The sequence below is a fragment of the Mytilus californianus genome, unplaced genomic scaffold, assembly GCF_021869535.1.
Source record: "Mytilus californianus isolate M0D057914Y unplaced genomic scaffold, xbMytCali1.0.p SCAF_7, whole genome shotgun sequence".
NCBI lineage: Eukaryota > Metazoa > Mollusca > Bivalvia > Mytilida > Mytilidae > Mytilus > Mytilus californianus.
Genome location: NW_026262723.1, coordinates 75,195,586 through 75,215,049, shown reverse-complemented (window position 1 = coordinate 75,215,049; position 19,464 = coordinate 75,195,586). Strand labels below are relative to the sequence as shown.

The 19,464-nt window shown below is 32.9% G+C and overlaps 1 protein-coding gene across 1 annotated transcript; it reads left to right on the top strand.

Moving 5' to 3' along the window:
• The first annotated feature begins 251 nt into the window (after nucleotides 1-251).
• On the top strand, nucleotides 252-7,538 carry LOC127708497 (uncharacterized). Its single transcript, XM_052213388.1, has 4 exons — nucleotides 252-354; nucleotides 4,401-4,801; nucleotides 6,448-6,507; nucleotides 7,194-7,538. Exons 1-4 carry the CDS (start codon nucleotides 252-254, stop codon nucleotides 7,365-7,367), a joined length of 738 nt encoding a protein of 245 aa, XP_052069348.1. The 3' UTR covers nucleotides 7,368-7,538.
• Nucleotides 7,539-19,464: the final 11,926 nt, after the last annotated feature.

Here is a 19,464-nt window from a genome sequence, read left to right as displayed (position 1 = left end):
TTTTTTCATATTCACGAAGTGATTAAATCCGAAAATATTTCTTTTTCTTGGGGGAAAAAAATAAGTACATAAAATCCGTTCAATTAATTTTTTATTAGCAAATATGAATCTTTCATCGTATAATTAAAAAGGCACTAATTATTTTAAATAAATAAATTATATATTTAGTTATTAACTAATTCCATGGAGGAAAATAGACCAACCGATGTTTCAAAACTCATATTATTTTTCATTAATTTATGTTTTTCAAAATGGCAGATTCAGAAGCAAGACGTGAAGCAAGGAGACGAAAAATCTTAGAAAATGCCGACAAACGAATGAAAAGGCTCACAAATCAATATGAATCGGAAAAAGGTAACTACAGAATAACAACGGAGTGCTTTAATTGTAGCTCTACATACTGAGTAATCGCAGAGCTTTTTGTAAAGATCTTGGTTTATTGGTTTATGACCCATTTTCCAAGACTGGAAGAAATAAATACAGCCATGACATATAGCATGTGGAATTCATTGTAACACCACCAGTTGATAACATCAACGAAATTCGTGACTGTATGAAGATATTCTGGACATTCATAAAGCACAAAAGAAGTGACGGAAAATATGTTATGTAGTCTCTCCTTCTCACCATTGAAAAAAGCGATGCAGGACACGACGTCCATAGGATGTATCCTCCTACCTTGTAAAGATGTATCGGCCATACGACAACATTGTCCATACTTTGTAAAGACGCGTCTGCCATGTTGTTTTTTTTGCGGAAATAAATTTTATTTATAAAGTATTGTGATATGTACACGTATGATGTAGATGGTTATTATAACTTGTAAATGTATTATGCTGTATGTACCGGTACATTATTTGTCATGTTTTTATATGTTATACACTTGGGATACACATTATATATATCATATATAAATGTGCTTTATCTTATAAAATATTTATATTAGAAAATAAATGGATTTTTAATATCTTGCGTAAAAAACAAACTGAAAAAATAAAACAAATAAAAATGAATATCCAAATCGGGAGATTAATTTCTGTCATAAGTTGAAACAATAGGTTAAGTTTTGAAATATAAAACTAAGTAATCAGATAATGATTAATTTTAAAATTTAAGAAGATTTTTAATTGCTTATTATCAGTTTGATTATCATTTCTTTAATGAACATATGGTATTTATTATGATTTTGTCAAGAAATTGTAAAGGAAATACAAAACGAGATCACTATAAAAACAACAGCACCAAAGCTGAGTTCAAGTGGATACAAACATACATTGGGTACTGAAATTCTTGTAACAAGACAAGCTGTTTGAGCAGTCTTTTTGAAGTACAGACCTTGCAGCATAAACGTACATGTACATGTACAGAAGTAAAAATAAATACCGTATTTAGCCGTGTATAGTTCGCAGTTGTGTATAATACGCACCCCTTTTCATCCCTCCAAAATCGTGAAATAAAAAGTAAAAAAAAAAAATTTTTTAATATTTTTTTTAAAATTAAAAAATGTAAAAACAAAAATTAAAAAAAAATCTATTTCACTGTAAAAAAAACTTAAATAGGGAACAATTAAACCATGTATATTATCTTCATTTAAGTCTATTGAAAGATGAAAATAATATAAAAGACTGATTACACAACCAAATTGATTACAGTCGAGCCTCGTTGTGTCGAAGTGAAAGAGATCGGACCAAAGTATTCAATACATCCAAGGTTCGACTCATCCGAGGTCGAGTGTGTCGTCATAAATTTGGAATGCATGAAATACGGTATGAGATTTGTGTAAACTAGATACAATGAACAGTGTGCCTTATTTCAATATGACACTTTATGATTGTGTATTCAATCTCCATTTTTGGTCCTTCATAATAATTAAACACACAAGTACAGATACAATTCATGCACAAATAAAATCAATAGTCTAAACAAATATCTACAAAGGTCAGTCACTATAAATTATGAAATCACTTGCAGAACGAATTAAGTTATGAACGGTCTCTGATGAGCCAGAGGTCGTTTGCTTTATATTAAATTATCATGAATTTATCATAATTGTTCTTATCCTTTTATTTATTGTAATTAATGAGTTTTAAATCTAACAATTCATTTAATCTCGGCTTGGGTCATTTAAATTCATTTTGTTTTTATCTGATGTGAATAATGTTCAACACACTAACATTCCGCTTGAACGATCAACAAAGGTGTTAATTACTGGTCACCATAAACATGTCATTTTAACTGTTATACAAACAAGTATGTTTACTCAGCTTTAATCTCTTTTGAAAATGATTAGGTTACATAAGAAATACATCCGATTTGAATTTTTATCATCAGGTCTGCATCTTTTGAAAATTCTTACTTTCGAACTTCGAGTCATCGGGGTCAATTTACATGAACTTTACATCGACAGAACTAAAAAATTTACTTGACTTAACCGAGTATTCGAATCAACCGAGTTTGACTCATCAGAGGTAATTATGCATTGATCAAACAGGAATTTTACCGGGACCGAGAAATTACTTAGACTCATCCGAGTTTTCGACACAACCGAGTTCAACATAACGAGGTTCAACTGTAATTAAATAATTTTAAAGTCATACACAATAAAATGGTAGAGCTTTCATTATGTAACTAAGATTTATTAATTTTATAAAAGTATATTGAAAGATAAAAATGATGTTCAGTATTGATTGTTCAATCAAATTGTTAAATTTAATAATTTCATTTTAAGCTCACTCATGCAGGACCAGTACTTTGTATATTCAATAATGAAAGAAAAAAATGTTATCAAAAAAAATTACCAATAAAAAAATGTCTTGAATATATACAATAAAGAAGATAAAAAACGATATTAAAAAAAAAATTTTAAATCAAAAACCGTCTATGTTTGTGTATAATATGCACCCCTCTACCAACTTCATATATCGTATTGATCTATACTGATTCTTTCAAACTGGAAAACTTGTACATAATAGATACTACAAAATCATATTTATGTTATAACTTTGAAATAATACTTGTTGTATTATTATATTTTATGTTATAACCACATTGTAATAAATGCTTAAAGTATGGACGATACATCTTTACAAGGTACAAATGTATGGACGATACCTCCTATGGACTATGTGGCGGTATGGCTGACACATCTTATGGACGACGTGGAAGTATGGCCGTTGCATCTCCAAATGGAAAAAAAGATGATCTATCTAAGTACTGTAAATTCAGAAATTATTGCGTGCATTTATTATTGCGATTTTGTCATTTTAGACTAAAATGCAATTTCAATTTTTGCGATATTGAGAAAAATTCTGTTTAATTTATATAAAAAATTTCAAAATGCGAGTTTAAATTATTGCGATTATAATCCTGTCGCATTTTTCGCAATAATAAAAACATCGCAAAAATTTCTGAATTTACAGTATTTCTGCACTCAGTCACAACTTTGACTATTATGTTGTGTGTCGTTGCATGCATGGCTTATGTACAATTAAAAAGAAATAAATTTTTCAGTAATATTACATTACATTGGTGAACAGAAAAAATTCATGTATCTTGGAATTCCTGGTTTGAAAAACTTGTTCTATTACATTACATTCAGACTCTTTGGATAACACCAACAAACCGAGGAGCCTGTACTTCAGTGGTTGTCATTGGTTCATGTCTGTTATATTTGTTTTTTCATTAAATTGTTTTGTTATAAATTAGGCGGTTAGTTTTCACGTTTGAATTGTTTCACAATTTTCATATCCGGGCCTTTTATAGCCTAACTATACAGTATGGGTTTTTCTCATACTAGAAGGCCCTACGGTCGCCTAGAATTGCTTACATTCACTTCATTGTAAATCTGGTGGATAGTTGTCTCATTGGCAATCATACAACATCTCCTTGTTTTTATATTAACCAACAGTTCTAGTCTGCTTTTTCTGAAAGAACAAGTATTTGAAACCAGAAATCCCAAGATACATGTACATGATGTAGATGTGGATCTTCTAATAAAATTTATCCATCCATGCCAGAAGGAAACATCACAGATAATGGAATACTGAAAATACAAAGAATCTAAATCCTCACAAGACAGCTGGTCCAGACCTAATTACATCTAGGGTTCTGAATGAACTTGCTACAGAAGGCTAAGCTAACAAAATAGACAAAAAATAATTGTTTTTAAAGAGCACCTGTATATAGGATATTGACAATTACAAAACTGTATATATTTCATTTATTAAATTGGACTTCATGCATAACACATTTAATCTTATCTCAAAGTTGTGTATCTTTTGTCAGACAAATATTTTACTATTGGGAAGTGGCCAACTGGACCAATAGGGTGTAAACTAATGGAGTGTCAGAATATTGATGAGTTCATTTCATAATTTATTTTGTTTTTTTTTGCTCATCAGAAGTTATTGAAAATAAAACAGATGAAGACAAATTGACCAATACCAGTGCTAATGCTATAAAAGAAGAAAACCTTGCAGCTAAAACTACTGCACCAGAATTGAATCTTAAAGCTACAGGACCAGAAGTGCAGACCAAATCAGAACAACAGAGTGCTGTTCAACAGCAGAATATACAGTCTGAACTCAGGCATAGAGGGACTGTCAAAATACAGAGAAATATAGATAGTCATAATATACAAACACAAGACAGCCAGAAGTCAGTTGTTAAACCTGAAAAATCAGAAACAGATATTAATTTGACCTTAAAGCAGACAGAAGGGTTGAAGATTGCTAGTTTGATTCTGTTGGCAATAGTATGCAGGCTGGTTTTAAAATGTGGCTTTGGACTGTTTTATTTCCAGGTACAAAATTGTACAATATATAATAAGTTAATTAGTGATAGTATCTAGATTGATACAAGTACATGTATGTTGATCAGTACTTTACAGGACAGATAAAGTTGAAAGGTTTTTGGAAAATTATTTGTAAAGGTTAGACTAGTTACATGTACATGTATTCCAATTAATGGAGAACTAATATTATATGGTAAAAATTGTCAAACATGAATAAAGAGATGTGTTTTTTTATGCAAATGACAGGTACCATGCTGGGCTTCGCCAATGTTGCAAATTGCGATTTTTTATTTCATCTGGCGACAAAATACGGCTGCTGGCGATATTTCTAGGGTCAACATTTTCCCATGTCAAAATTTTCATTTCTTGACTGTAATGGTAATATTAACGATTGTCATTTGAATTGGTAAAAGTAAAAAAATTAATTCAAAATTGCCCATTTTCTATTCTTTTTTTTTTTTTATTTAAAAACATTTTCTCTATTCTGTAGCATATACAGACCATAAGCTAATAGATCTTATAAGGACAGGAACATTGACCAATATAGTCATTATGTAAGTCCTTTTAGTCCCTGCTTGGAGACATAAACAATCAAATAAAAACATACGATATGTATGAATCCCTCAAAATCCTAGCTTTAACGATAGTGTAAGTGAACCTGTTTGTTTTGTTCTTTCACAGAAAGGAAGAAAAAACATAATATAACAGAGCAATACATTACATGAAAAATCATTACTTAAAGTTAAATGATGTACAGTGCATAAGAAATTTAAATTGAGCATTGTTTCAATGTTTGTAGAGGAAATAAACACTCTAGCTGCCTCTAAAGTTAGCTCCAATTTTTTCAAACTGGTGACAAAATATAGCAGCTGGTGATTTTTCTGGCTCCAACTTTTTTGGAGCCAGAGCAGCCCCTGAATGAGACAGCAACCAAACTTCACAAAAGACAAAAAGATAAAATACATTTTAATATTGACAAGGATGAATAGGAAAGACAACCTGGAAGGTAGACAATGATAAACATAATAAAAATTAGTCTTAAAAGTAAACAAAAATAAAGCTAAGAAAACAATATCCATAAAAGTAGATAAAATGAAACATATAAGAAAAATCAAACAGTAAAAGTAGACAAAAATAAACATTCTTCGTTTAACATATTTGCTGTGTGTAAGAAAGTTCCCCATGCTTGAGAATCAGTTGTGTATGTTTGTTAAAAATCAGATTTGTAATGCAGTCTACCTGGATTATTTGCCTTTCTTGCAAAGTTGCATGTACATGCATATAATAAATATCTTAATATTTCAATTTTTCATATGTTTGGTAACAACTTGTTTGCAATCACTGTACCACTGCGTTGGTTAACAATGTCAAAACTAAAATACTTCAGCTCCCTATTGATTTTCACAATTTTCCGAGTGGTCATTTCAAAGAAATGGGACTTTAATTTTCAAAAACTTTGCAATTTTTCAAATGTTTCACAGTGCATACAACAGTGCATACAAGCACTACTATCATGACACTTTTATGCATACCTTAAATTATGTTTGTTCGTTCAATAACATGTATACAAATTACCAGGATGGATGGATCATACACTTCTGGCACAGCTGTTAATAATTTAATAACTCATAATTTTGGGTTTTTCTTTTTTTTAGTCGATTTTTCTACCATTTGTTGCACTTGAGATAGGATGGATTCATTATCAGTTGAGAAATGTAAGTTTAATATTTGATAATGCTATTTCATTAGAAATTTTCATTTGGTAATTTCATACCTGGAAGGACAATTTCATTATTCTTCCTCCCTCTGTCAAGAGGGTATGTATTGGTTTATTCATTTATTAGTTTCTTTATCCAACCCACTTAAGTTTTGTGTAATGCCTATTCATGTTTCAAAGACTTTGTGTAAGTAACAACAATGTAATGAGGGAATGCCCAGTGGCAGATTTACCAGGACCACAGGCAACATTTGCTACCCCAGCTTCATCACATCTGATTTAGTACAACTGATTGATTGGTGTGTAAATATTGACAACTATGTGTACTGTAATGTCTGTTTCCAAAGGCTTTTTTTATGTTTATGCAAAGTACATGTCTATGCTGATTCAAATATGAAAACAAAATTTTTCTATTGGTTTTTTATCCAGTATTACAGCAATTACAGGATTTATAATGTAAACGATGACAATTTTACTGTACCAGATTAACCAGATTAACATTGACACTTCTGTTAAGGTAAGAAATTTCCAACCAAAATATTGAATTCTTTAAAATTTCAGAGATGCGCAATTTGTTTTGGTTGCAGTATTTATGTTTCATAATGTTCAAATTCAAACAGGTAAGTTAATTGACTGGTTATTCGAATTATGTATGCATTACAATCAGGCTTTATATTTTTTCAGTCACTGCAAATGCCAAGGAAAAAGAACAAGATGTCTACCATGTTGATGTTGTGCGGGATAAAACCAGACCTTCTAGTTGTTTATGACACCATAATGAGTTATGTTACTACATTTTCTGAAGATTCTGGACTTTTTATTTTTTCATTTTTCATAAGTAATTTATTAGTTTCTTAGGAGATATTTTTACTGTTGCATGTATGTGTTGTGTTCCCTTAGATTCCATTGTTAATTTTTATAGAAATCACATATATTTCATAACAAATTATCAGATATTTATTAAAACAAAGTTAAAAACTTTTATGAAATGTTTTGTTTATGTATTACTATTAAAAACACTTTTAAGAATCATGAATTTACATTTTGAAGCAAATTATTTCTCTTGCTGGTACAGTGTAAAATATAAGAAGAATGTGTCTGAGGACATGAATGCCCCACTTAAGGTTTGCAATTTTCCAAATTAAAAAGGGGCATAACTCTAGAACAGTAAGTGACTCACAACCCAAACTCAAGCTCTGTCTTGGTGTTGTGGTTTATTAGTATTGTGTCTGGGTTTCATAAAATTTGGATTAGACAAACTTAAGTAAGAATGTGGTAACAAAAAATATTTGCAATTTTCCAAGTTATAATAAAGCACAACTCTATAACAGTAAGTCACTCTCTGCCTAAATTTGAACTCTCTGTGAACTTTTGTCAAGCCTGTGACTTTTTTCGCAAAAGCGAGACTTAGTGATCCTACACTCTGTCTGTGTCGTCGGCGGCGGCGTCCACAAATATTCACTCTGTGGTTAAAGTTTTTGAAATTTTAATAACCTTCTTAAACTATCCTGCATTTCAACCAAACTTGGACAGAAGCTTGTTTATGATCATAAGATGGTATCCAGAAGTAAGTTTTGTAAAAAAAAAAATCCTGTTTATCCGTATTTTACTCATGTATGGACTTAGTTTTTCTGCCAGTTAACATAACATTCACTCTGTGGTTAAAGTTTTTCAAATTTTAATAACTTTCTTAAACTATCCTGGATTTGTACCACACTTTGACAGAAGCTTGTTTATGATCAAAAGCTAGTATCTAGAAGAAAATTTTGTAAAAATTTATTTCCTGTTTTTCCGTATATTACTTATAAATGGACTTAAGTTTATTCCAGTTAACATTACGTACAGTCTGCAGTTAAAGTTTTTAAAACATTTATTAGATTCATAAACCTTCTTGAATTTTTACCAAACTTGGACAGAACTTCTAACAATCAAAAGATAGTATCTAGAGGGAAATTTTTAATAATTTTTTCCCCATTTTTGTTGAGCCTGCGACTAACAGCAAAAGTAGGCGAGACACTAGGTTCCGTGGAACCCTTACGAATGATTTTCATAAAATTTTGATGAGGGAAAACTTGTCAGAGTGCAGGAAGGAAAAAATTTGCTCTTCGAGTTATAAAGGAGCATAATGTGACTCACTGCCCAAATTCGAACTCTGTCTACGAGTTTTGGTTCTTAGCCTTGTGTATGAGTTTCATAAATTTTAGATGAGTAAAACTTAAAAGAGTTCAGAAACGAAAATGGGACGGACGGACGGAAATACGGTCAAGGGTAACACTTAATGACCCCTTGCCTTGGTGGAGGCATAAAAAAAGATGTGGTACAATTGTCAGTGAGACAACTATCCATTCAAGACCAAATGGTGTAAATGTAATCAACTGTAGGTCACCATATGACCTTCAATAATGAGCAAAACCTGTCCAGTTGTCAGGTATAAAAGGTTCATGATAGTGAAGCAGCATTTAATCCATTAATTTGTGTGGAATATTTGGTTGATAGACATTTTGATCTTTTTATATCTATCTTATTTCATCAAATCCTTACTCTATTTTGCTGCAATGTTTACTTTTTTTCTAGGTTTCCCTTTACAAAACATGAACTTTGACTAGAAAAATCAGAGAAGGCATTTTGAATCCACAAACAATTTTATAGATTTCAATGTAACATTCAAAGAATTTATTCCATATCATCACTGTGCACCTTCTACTTTAGTTTAAGTTCTGATTTATTGTTGGGGTTTCCCATAGCATAATATACAAAAAGGGAGCTTGAGGTATGAATTCATGAGGTTATCTTAGTCTTTCTAGGTTTCTGAGCAGTAGTGTATATGTTCCATGTAAAAAACCTTGTCAGTGTAGGTTTTATTGTCGAGCCTGCGACTTTTGTCGCAAAAGCGAGACATAGCGATCCTACATTCCGTCATTGGCGTCGGCAGCGGCGTCCACAAATATTAACTATGTGGTTAAAGTTTTTGAAATTTTAATAACTTTCTTAAACTATCCTGGATTTCTATCAAACTTGGACAGAAGCTTGTTTATGATCATAAGATAGTATCCAGAAATTAATTTTGTAAAAAAAAAAATCCTTTTTTTCCGTATTTTACTTATAAATGGACTTAGTTTTTCTGCCAGTTAACATTACATTCACTCTGTGGTTAAAGTTTTTAAAATTTTAATAACTTTCTTAAACTATCCTGGATTTGTACCAAACTTGGACAGAAGCTTGTTTATGATCAAAAGCTAGTATCTAAAATTTATTTCCTGTTTTTCCGTATATTACTTATAAATGGACTCAGTTTTTCTTCCAGTTAACATTACATACAGTCTGCAGTTGAAGTTTTTAAAACATTTATTAAATTCATAAACCATTTCATTAACTGTATCTATTATGTGCATTCCCCCATCACACTGAAAACATAGACAACAGCAAAAGTAGGCGAGACACTGGGTTCCGCGGAACCCTTAAGAATTTCATTACATGGTTGGGTTTTTTGGGTTTTTTTTTTAAATCAGTGTTGGTAACAGATCTTTGCATTGTTGTTCAATTCATTCACACCGTCTCTATTGTTAATACTTTACCTTGACTTTTGGCTTTTGATTATTTGTATTGTCAGGCTGATGTTTTATAGCCATGTACTCAGGATATCTGATTTATACCCCTTCTTTTATCATATGGAGTACTGTACATTCACTACAAACAAATGACCCAGTTGAAGCCAACATCAAAAGTCCTTTTTAACTTAACTTATTTTAAATCAAAAAGACATATAAATGCCAACCTTCCCATACATTGGAGGTAGGACAACTGTGAACATGTATGGATTTCTTTATATTGTGAACCACTTAATTTTAGTTAATTATGTAATTTTTGTCGAGCCTGCGACTTTTGTCGCAGAAAGCTCGACATAGGGATAGTGATCCGGCTTTATATTTTAGAAGGTGGAAGATCTGGATGCTTCATACTTTGTATATGGATGCCTCATGTTACGAAGTTTCCGTAGGTCACATGTCCAATGTCCTTGACCTCATTTTCATGGTTCAGTGACTACTTGAAAAAAAAGTTAAGATTTTTTGTAATGTTAAATTCTGTCTTATTATAAGTAAAAGGATAACTATATTTGGTATGTGCGTACCTTACAAGGTCCTCATGTCTGTCAGACAGTTTTCACTTGACCTCAACCTCATTTCATGGATCAGTGAAAAAGGTTAAGTTTTAGTGGTCAAGTCCATATCTCAGATACTATAAGCAATAGGTCTAGTGTATTCAGTGTATGAAAAGACTGTAAGGTGTACATTTCCAACTGGCAGGTGTCATCTGACCTTGACCTCATTTTCATGGTTCAGTGGTTATAGTTAAGTTTTTGTGTTTTGGTCTGTTTTTCTTATACTGTATGTAATAGGTCTACTATATTTGGTGTATGGAATGATTGTAAGGTGTACATGTCTAGCTGGCAGGTGTCATTTGACCTTGACCTCATTTTCATGGTTCAGTGGTCAAAGTTAAGATTTTGTGTTTTGGTCTTTTTTATACCCCACGCAACGGGTTGCGGAGGGTATAATGTTTTTGACCCGTCCGTCCGTCCGTCAGTCCTGTTTCTTGTCATTGCAACTCCTCTCAAACCACCCAACAGAATTTCACGAAACCTTTTTAGATAATAAGGACATACTATGTAGTTGTGCATATCGACAGGAAATTGCGATTCAATTTTTTTTCTAGGAGTTAAGCTCCTTTGAACTTATTTACTTTAATGTACTACTGCAACAGTTTGTCATTGCAACTCCTCTCAAACCACACAACAGAATTTCATGAAACCTTTTCAGATAATAAGGACATACTATGTAGATGTGCATATCGACAGGAAATTACGATTCAATTTTTTTTCCAGGAGTTACGCCCCTTTGAACTTATTTGCCCAATATACTACTGCAACCTTTTGTCATCGCAACTCCTCTCAAACCACACAACAGAATTTCATGAAACCTTTTCAGATAATAAGGACATACTACGTAGATGTGCATATCGACAAGAAATTACGATTCAATTTTTTTTCCAGGAGTTATGCCCCTTTGAACTTATTTGCCCAATATACTACTGCAACCTTTTGTCATCGCAACTCCTCTCAAATCACACAACAGAATTTCATGAAACCTTTTCAGATAATAAGGACATACTACGTAGATGTGCATATCGACAGGAAATTACGATTCAATTTTTTTTCCAGGAGTTACGCCCCTATGAACTTATTTGCCCAATATACTACTGCAACCTTTTGTCATCGCAACTCCTCTCAAACCACACAACAGAATTTCATGAAACTGTGTAGATAATAAGGACATACTATGTAGATGTGCATATTGACAGGAAATTACGATTCAATTTTTTTTCCAGGAGTTACACCCCTTTGAACTTATTTGCCCAATATACTACTGCAACCTTTTGTCATCGCAACTCCTCTCAAACCACACAACAGAATTTCATGAAACCTTTTCAGATAATAAGGACATACTACGTAGATGTGCATATCGACAGGAAATTACGATTCAATTTTTTTTCCAGGAGTTACACCCCTATGAACTTATTTGCCCAATATACTACTGCAACCTTTTGTCATCGCAACTCCTCTCAAACCACACAACAGAATTTCATGAAACTGTGTAGATAATAAGGACATACTATGTAGATGTGCATATTGACAGGAAATTATGATTCAATTTTTTTTTCTTACACTTTTATTTCTCCAATGGCAATGTGGGGACGTGGGGTATGTGAGTGCGCTCACTAAGGTTCTTTTATTTCTAATACTATATGCAATAGTTCAACTATACTTGGTGCATGGAAATATTTTATGATCTATATGTCAGTCATGCAGGTTTTTTTTACCTTGATCTCATTTTCAAGATTCATTGCTCAGTGTTAAGTTTTTATACGACCGCAAAAAAATTTTTGTGGTCGTATATTGGTATGACGTTGGCGTCGTCGTCGTCCGGCGTCGTCCGAAGACACATTGGTTTTCGCACTCTAACTTTAGTTTAAGTGAATGGATCTTTATGAAATTTTACCACAAGGTTCAATACCACAAAAGGAAGGTTGGGATTGATTTTGGGGGTTATGGTAATAACAGTAAAGGAATTAGGGGCCAAAAATAAGCATTTTTGTAACTTCCAGACATAACTTGTGTGTTAGTGTATGGATCTCTCTGACATTGTACCACAAGGTTCCATATCACTAAAGGAATGCTGGGATTGATTTTGGGGGTAATTGCCTCCAAATTTTAGGAATTAGGGGCCAAAAAAGGGGCAAAAAACAAGCATTTTTCTAGTTTCATGACAATAACTTGTGTGTAAGTGTATGGATCTTTCTGAAATTGTACTACAAGGTTCCATATCACAAAGGGAAAGCTGGGTTTGAGTTTGGGGGTAATTGCCCTAAACGTTTAGGAATTTGGGGCCAAAAAGGGGCCAAAAAACACATTTTTTTCTAGTTTCCAGACAATAACTTGTGTTCAAGTGTATGGATCTCTCTGAAATTGTACTGCAAGGTACCATACCACAAAGGGAAGGCTGGGATTGAGTTTGGGGGTGATGAATCATAATGGGGGTTCAAAAAATTTTGGGGGGGGATTTATTTATTTTTTTTTTTTTTCTTTTTTTCCTTTTTGTTTCTTTTAAAATTTTCCATTTTAAGTTGGTTATTTCTGATTTATATTTAAAATCAAATAATAATGATATGGTAGGAGATACACACCAAACAGGATGTGTAAATTATTATATAATAAGTATTGTGCAATAGCAAGAAATTTTCAATTGCACAGTATTGCACAATAGCAAGAAATCTTCAATTGCACAGTATTGCGCAATAGCAAGAAATCTTCAATTGCACAGTATTGCGCAATAGCAAGAAATATCCAATAGCACAATATTGCGCAATAGCAAGAAATTGTCAATTGTACAGTATTGCGCAATAGCAAGAAATATTTAATAGCACAGGATTGTGCAAAAGAAGATACTTCCTATAAATTGCTTATTTCTTGACCAATTTCAATGGGGTTTTATTCTTGATTTCATGGGGCTCTTTAATATGCTGAATCTAACCGTGTATTTAGTTTTTGGATTTTGGGCCCCGTTCTTAAATTGGTCCACATTGAGGTCCAAAGGGTCCAAAATTAAACTTTGTTTGATTTCATCAAAAATTGAATTATTGGGGTTCTTTGATATGCCGAATCTAACTGTGTATTTAGATTCTTAAATTTTGGTTCCGTTTTCAAATTGGTCTACATTAAGGTCCAAAGGGTCCAAAATTAAACTTAGTTTGATTTTAACAAAAATTGAATTCTTAGGGTTCTTTGGTATGCTGAATCTAAACATGTATTTAGATTTTTGATTATGGGCCCAGTTTTCAAGTTGGTCCAAATCGGGGTCCAAAATTAAACTTTGTTTGATTTCAACAAAAATTGAATATATGGGGTTCTTTGATATGCTGAATCTAACCATGTATTTAGATTTTTGATTTTTGGGCCCCGTTATCAACTTTGTCCACATTGAGGTCAAAAGGGTCCAAAATTAAACTTTGTTTGATTTCATCAAAAATTGAATTATTGGGGTTCTTTGATATGCTGAATCTAACCGTGTATTTAGATTCTTAATTTTTGGTTCCGTTTTCAAATTGGTCTACATTAAGGTCCAAAGGGTCCAAAATTAAACTTAGTTTGATTTTAACAAAAATTGAATTCTTAGGGTTCTTTGATATGCTGAATCTAAACATGTATTTAGATTTTTGATTATGGGCCCAGTTTTCAAGTTGGTCCAAATCGGGGTCCATTATTATACTTTGTTTGATTTCAACAAAAATTGAATATATGGGGTTCTTTGATATGCTGAATCTAACCATGTATTTAGATTTTTGATTTTTGGGCCCCGTTATTAACTTTGTCCACATTGAGGTCAAAAGGGTCCAAAATTAAACTTTGTTTGATTTCATCAAAAATTGAATTCTTGGGGTTCTTTGATATGCTGAATCTAACCATGTATTTAGATTTTGGATATTGGACCATAATAGGTGAATGTCCAATTTAAAATTTTTAAGTTCTTAGACCACATTCAATCTGTGTTAGAAACCTATGCTGTGTCAAATATTTAATCACAATCCAAATCCAAAGCTGTATGAAGCTTGAATGTTGTGTCCATACTTCCCCCAACTGTTCAGGGTTCGACCTCTGCGGTCGTATCAAGCTGCGCCCTGCGGAGCATTTTATTGTGTTTTGGTCTGTTTTTCTTAAACTATAAGCAATAGGTCAACTATATTTGTTGTATGGAAGAATTGTTAGCTGTACATGCCTGCCTAGCATGGTTCATCTTACCTTGACCTCATTTTCATGGTTCATTGGTCAATGTTATGTTTACTTGGTTAATGTTAAGTTACTGTGACAGTTGTAATAAAGCTTTATATGTAGGACTATCAACATAATATCAATGATTAGTAAAGAAGGCGAGACATTTCAGCATGTGCACTCTTGTTTTATTGCTTTGGGATGTCTTTGGCATTGAAGCCTATGGGAAATTGTAATTAGATATGGATAAAAGCAGATGTGTGGTATATATGAGCGAGATGGCACCTCAATGACAAGAATAACCAAGACATCTAGAGGACATCATATACATGACAGTCTCCAATAATAGACATGAGTCTATACGATATGTCTAGTTATAAATCTTCAAAAGTTTATAAAAGTTATGAATAAATTTAACAGCTAGTCAAAGATCTGCCATTTGAACCCATCCTCCAAAAAAAGAAAAAAAAACATTTAAGTACGTCATACAACAACTACTGACAAATTTCTGGACTTGGGACAATCACATGAAAATGTGACGGGGTTTAATAGTTTATTTCAAACCAGAAGCAATACAGCTTATATGTATATATAAGATTTAATGCAGTAACATCATAAACAGTACAGAAAGACGTGATCTTGTACAATGCCCAAAACAAACATTGCAGGAAAACAAACAAACATTTCAGTATAGATTCACAAATTAGCCAAAAAAAAAAAATTGATGTTTATCCCAATTAATATGAAACAAACTATTGAATAATAACAGAATAATTATAACCTTCATCAATGAGTCTATTAAGCCAAGATTTAGATTCACAGTTGGAACGGGGACCCAATTATTTCCCTCATTACTTTATGCAATTTTATCATAATTGAGGGGCAGATTTTTTATTCCCTATATTAGACTGCAAAATTTCAATTACTTTCTCTTACTAGTAGCCCCCTTCATGGTTTCTGGAAGAATTGTTAAGAGGGTCAGGACCGGCATTTATTATAAAGAGAGAAATACTGTTTTGAGTATAAATAGAGTAATTTTATTAACTTCATGGTTAAAATAGAAATAACATTTGGACCATTTACTCAGACAATCATCCACCCCATACATTTCAGAATGTTTAACAGAAGTTGAAAGTTTAATGAATACCCTTTGGATATACTAATCAATTGCTTCGCCGAGTGCAGCTGGATACAACCGCAGAGGTCCAAACCTGATTTGATTTTTTGATTTTTGGTGTTTTAATGCCACTTTTAAGCACCGCTTTTGGGCTATTTCGTGGTGGCCAGTTTTTATTGGTGGAGGAAGCCGAAGTGCCCGGAGAAAACCACAGACCTTCGATAGGAAAACTGACAATCCTAGTCAATTAAGATTGGAGTCAAGTGCACCCGCACGAGCGGGGTTTGAACTCACAACCTAAGTGTTGACTGGCTAGTGATTACAGTAGTAACTACTTAGACCACTCGGCCACCAAGGCCCCCTCCAACCTTGGACAGTTGGGGCAAAAATGGAAGCAATATCTGCGCTTGATACAGGTCTAAATTTGGATTGTAATTAAATATTTGACACATAAAAGGTTTCTGACACAGAATAACTAAAGTCAAAGAACTTAGAATTGGTTAAATGATTTGAATTTATATTCAATTTTTGCTTTTGTGCAATACACTTTGCTGTTGCGAATTGACCCCCCCCCCCTCCCCCCACAAAAAAAATTAAAACATTCCCCCCCCCCCCTTTTTTTTTTGCTTTTGTGCAATACACTATGCTGTTGCGTATTACCCCCCCCCCCCCCCCACACACACACACACACTTTTTTTTTCCGAAAAAAATAAATATTTGAAGAATTTTTCTTTTTAATTTCTGAAATCTGAAATGAGAAAAAAATTGACCCCCCACAATTTCTTTTTACCCCCTCCCCCCCCCCCCCTCTTTTTCCCCCCAAAAAATTCTTTCATAATCTCAATTCAAATTTCCAATGGAGTTTGCAACCATAATTACCCATTTAAATTTACCATAGTGCTAACTTAATCTATTTTATAATAGAATTTAAAATATGGTGTCAACTCTTTCATATGGATTTTTTTGTGAAAAAAAAAGATGCAACATTTGCAGATATTTTTACAGGTCTTCCTTTATAAATTTGCATTTCTTTAAACATAATTCAAAAGCAGTGTAAGGGAGGTAATTCAAATGATGTGTTTGAATTACCTCCCTTACACTGCTTTAAATTATGTTTTATACTAAAGTATTTGTCCATTAACCAGTACACCCTTGTTTTTCCCCCTTTTTTGCCCCTAATTCCTAACCGTTTGAGCCATAACCCCCCAAAGCAAATCCTTACCATCCCTTTGTGGTATGGAAACTTGTGGTATAATTTCAGAGAGATCCATACACCGTTCCACAAGTTATTGTTTGAAACTAGAAAAATGCATATTTTTGGCCCCTAATTCCTTAACTGTTGGTACCATAAACCCCAAAATCGATCCCAACCTTCCTTTTGTGGTATTGAACCGTAGAGTAAAATTTCATAGAGATCCATTCACTTAAACTAAAGTTATTGTGCAAAAACCAATGTGTCTTCGGACGACGACAACGATGACGCCAACGTCATACGACCTCAAAAATGTTTTGCGGTCGTATAAAAATTAAGAGTCTTTACATAATTTTCAATTCGGTTCAATATCCCATTTAAAAGATGGTAGATTTGTTAAGGGACTTCATTCATGGGTACTGGACTGGTATGTAACTGGGATTCTATTCAAGTTCATATGGACACATTTCATTTGTACTTATAACAAGAGTGCTCATGCTGAAATGTCTCACCTACTATACTGACCATTGATTTTATGTTGATAGTCCTACATGTAAAGTTTTACTACAAGTATCACATTAACATTTATGATCCAAGAAAATGAGGTCAAGGTCAGATTAATCAAGCCGGAAATACATGTACACCTTTAATACAATCTTTCAATACACAGAATATAGATGACCTATTACTTATAGTATAAAGGAAAGACCAAACCATGGAAATTATATATTGACCAATGAACCATGAAAATGAAGTCAAGGTCAGATGAACCCTGCCAGACAGACATGTAAACCACAAAGTTATTCCATGCATCAAATATAGTTGACCTATTGCTTATAGTATCTAAGAAACAAAGTTAACCAGGAAAACTGAACATTGACTGATGAACCATGAAAATAAGGTGAAGGTCAGATGATACCTGCCAGACAGACATATACACCTCACAATCATTCAATACACCAAATTAAGTTGACCTATTGCTTAAAGTTTAATAAAAAACAGACCAAAACACAAAAACTTAACATAAGCAATGAACCATGAAAATGAGGTCAAGGTCAAATAAAACCTGCCAGACTGACATGTACATCGTAAAATATTTCCATACACCAAATATAGTTGACCTACTGCATACAATGTAAGAAAAACAGACCAAAAAACAAAAACTTAACATTGAGCAATGAACTGTGAAAATGAGGTCAAGGACAAATAAAACCTGCCAGACTGACATGTACATCGTAAAATATTTCCATACACCAAATATAGGTGACCTACTGCATAAAGTATTAGAAAAACAGACCAAAACACAAATATTTAACATTGAGCAATGAACCTTGAAAATGAGGTCAAGGTCAAATAAAACCTGCCAGACTGACATGTACATCGTAAAATATTTCCATACACCAAATATAGTTGACCAACTGCATACAGTATTAGAATAACAGACCAAAACACAAAAACTTAACATTGAGCAATGAAGTATGAAAATGAGATCAAGGTCAAATAAAACCTGCCAGACTGACATGTACATCGTAAAATATTTCCATACACCAAATATAGTTGACCTATTGCATACAGTATTAGAAAAACAGACCAAAACACAAAGACTTAACATTGAGCAATGAAGTATGAAAATGAGGTCAAGGTCAAATAAAACCTGCCAGACTGACATGTACATCATAAAATATTTCCATACACCAAATATAGTTAACCTATTGCATACAGTATTAGAAAAACAGACTAAAACACAAAAACTAAACTTTAACCACTGAACCATGAAAATGAGGTCAAGGTCAGATGACACCTGCCAAAAGTTTGACATGTACACCTTACAATCATTACATACACCAAATATAGTAGACCTATTGCTTATAGTATCTGAAATATGGACTTGACCACTAAAACTTAACCTTGTTCACTGATCCATGAAATGAGGGCATGAGGACCTTGCAAGGTAGTCACATACCAAAGATAGTTATCCTATTACTCATAAGAGAGAAATTAACATTACAAAAAATCTTAACTTTTTTTTCAAGTAGTCACTGAACCATGAAAATGAGGTCAAGGACAATTGACATATGACAGACGGAATCTTCATATCTTAAGGCATCTATATACAGAAATAGTTAGTACCACAGTATTTCAAAACAAGTTCTGGTTGTATGAAAAGATGCTGATGGATGGCTGCTTAATGTCCAGCGGCAAATTAATATGCATATTCAGGACAAGAACATGTTAATGTAATATGAATATTTACCCTGCTTTGTATTATACCAACATGCTGAGTTGGATTTTTATCGTGCTAGTTCACAAGGTAGCAGTCCGC

What these genes read in the sequence shown, in the direction of transcription:
- LOC127708497 (XM_052213388.1), top strand. Translation starts at nt 252, where the DNA reads ATGGCAGATTCAGAAGCAAGACGTGAAGCAAGGAGACGAAAAATCTTA. An exon ending in TCAATATGAATCGGAAAAAG is followed by an intron (nt 355 to 4,400) that starts GTAACTACAGAA and finishes TTTGCTCATCAG; the next exon opens with AAGTTATTGAAAATAAAACA. An exon ending in TTGGACTGTTTTATTTCCAG is followed by an intron (nt 4,802 to 6,447) that starts GTACAAAATTGT and finishes TCTTTTTTTTAG; the next exon opens with TCGATTTTTCTACCATTTGT.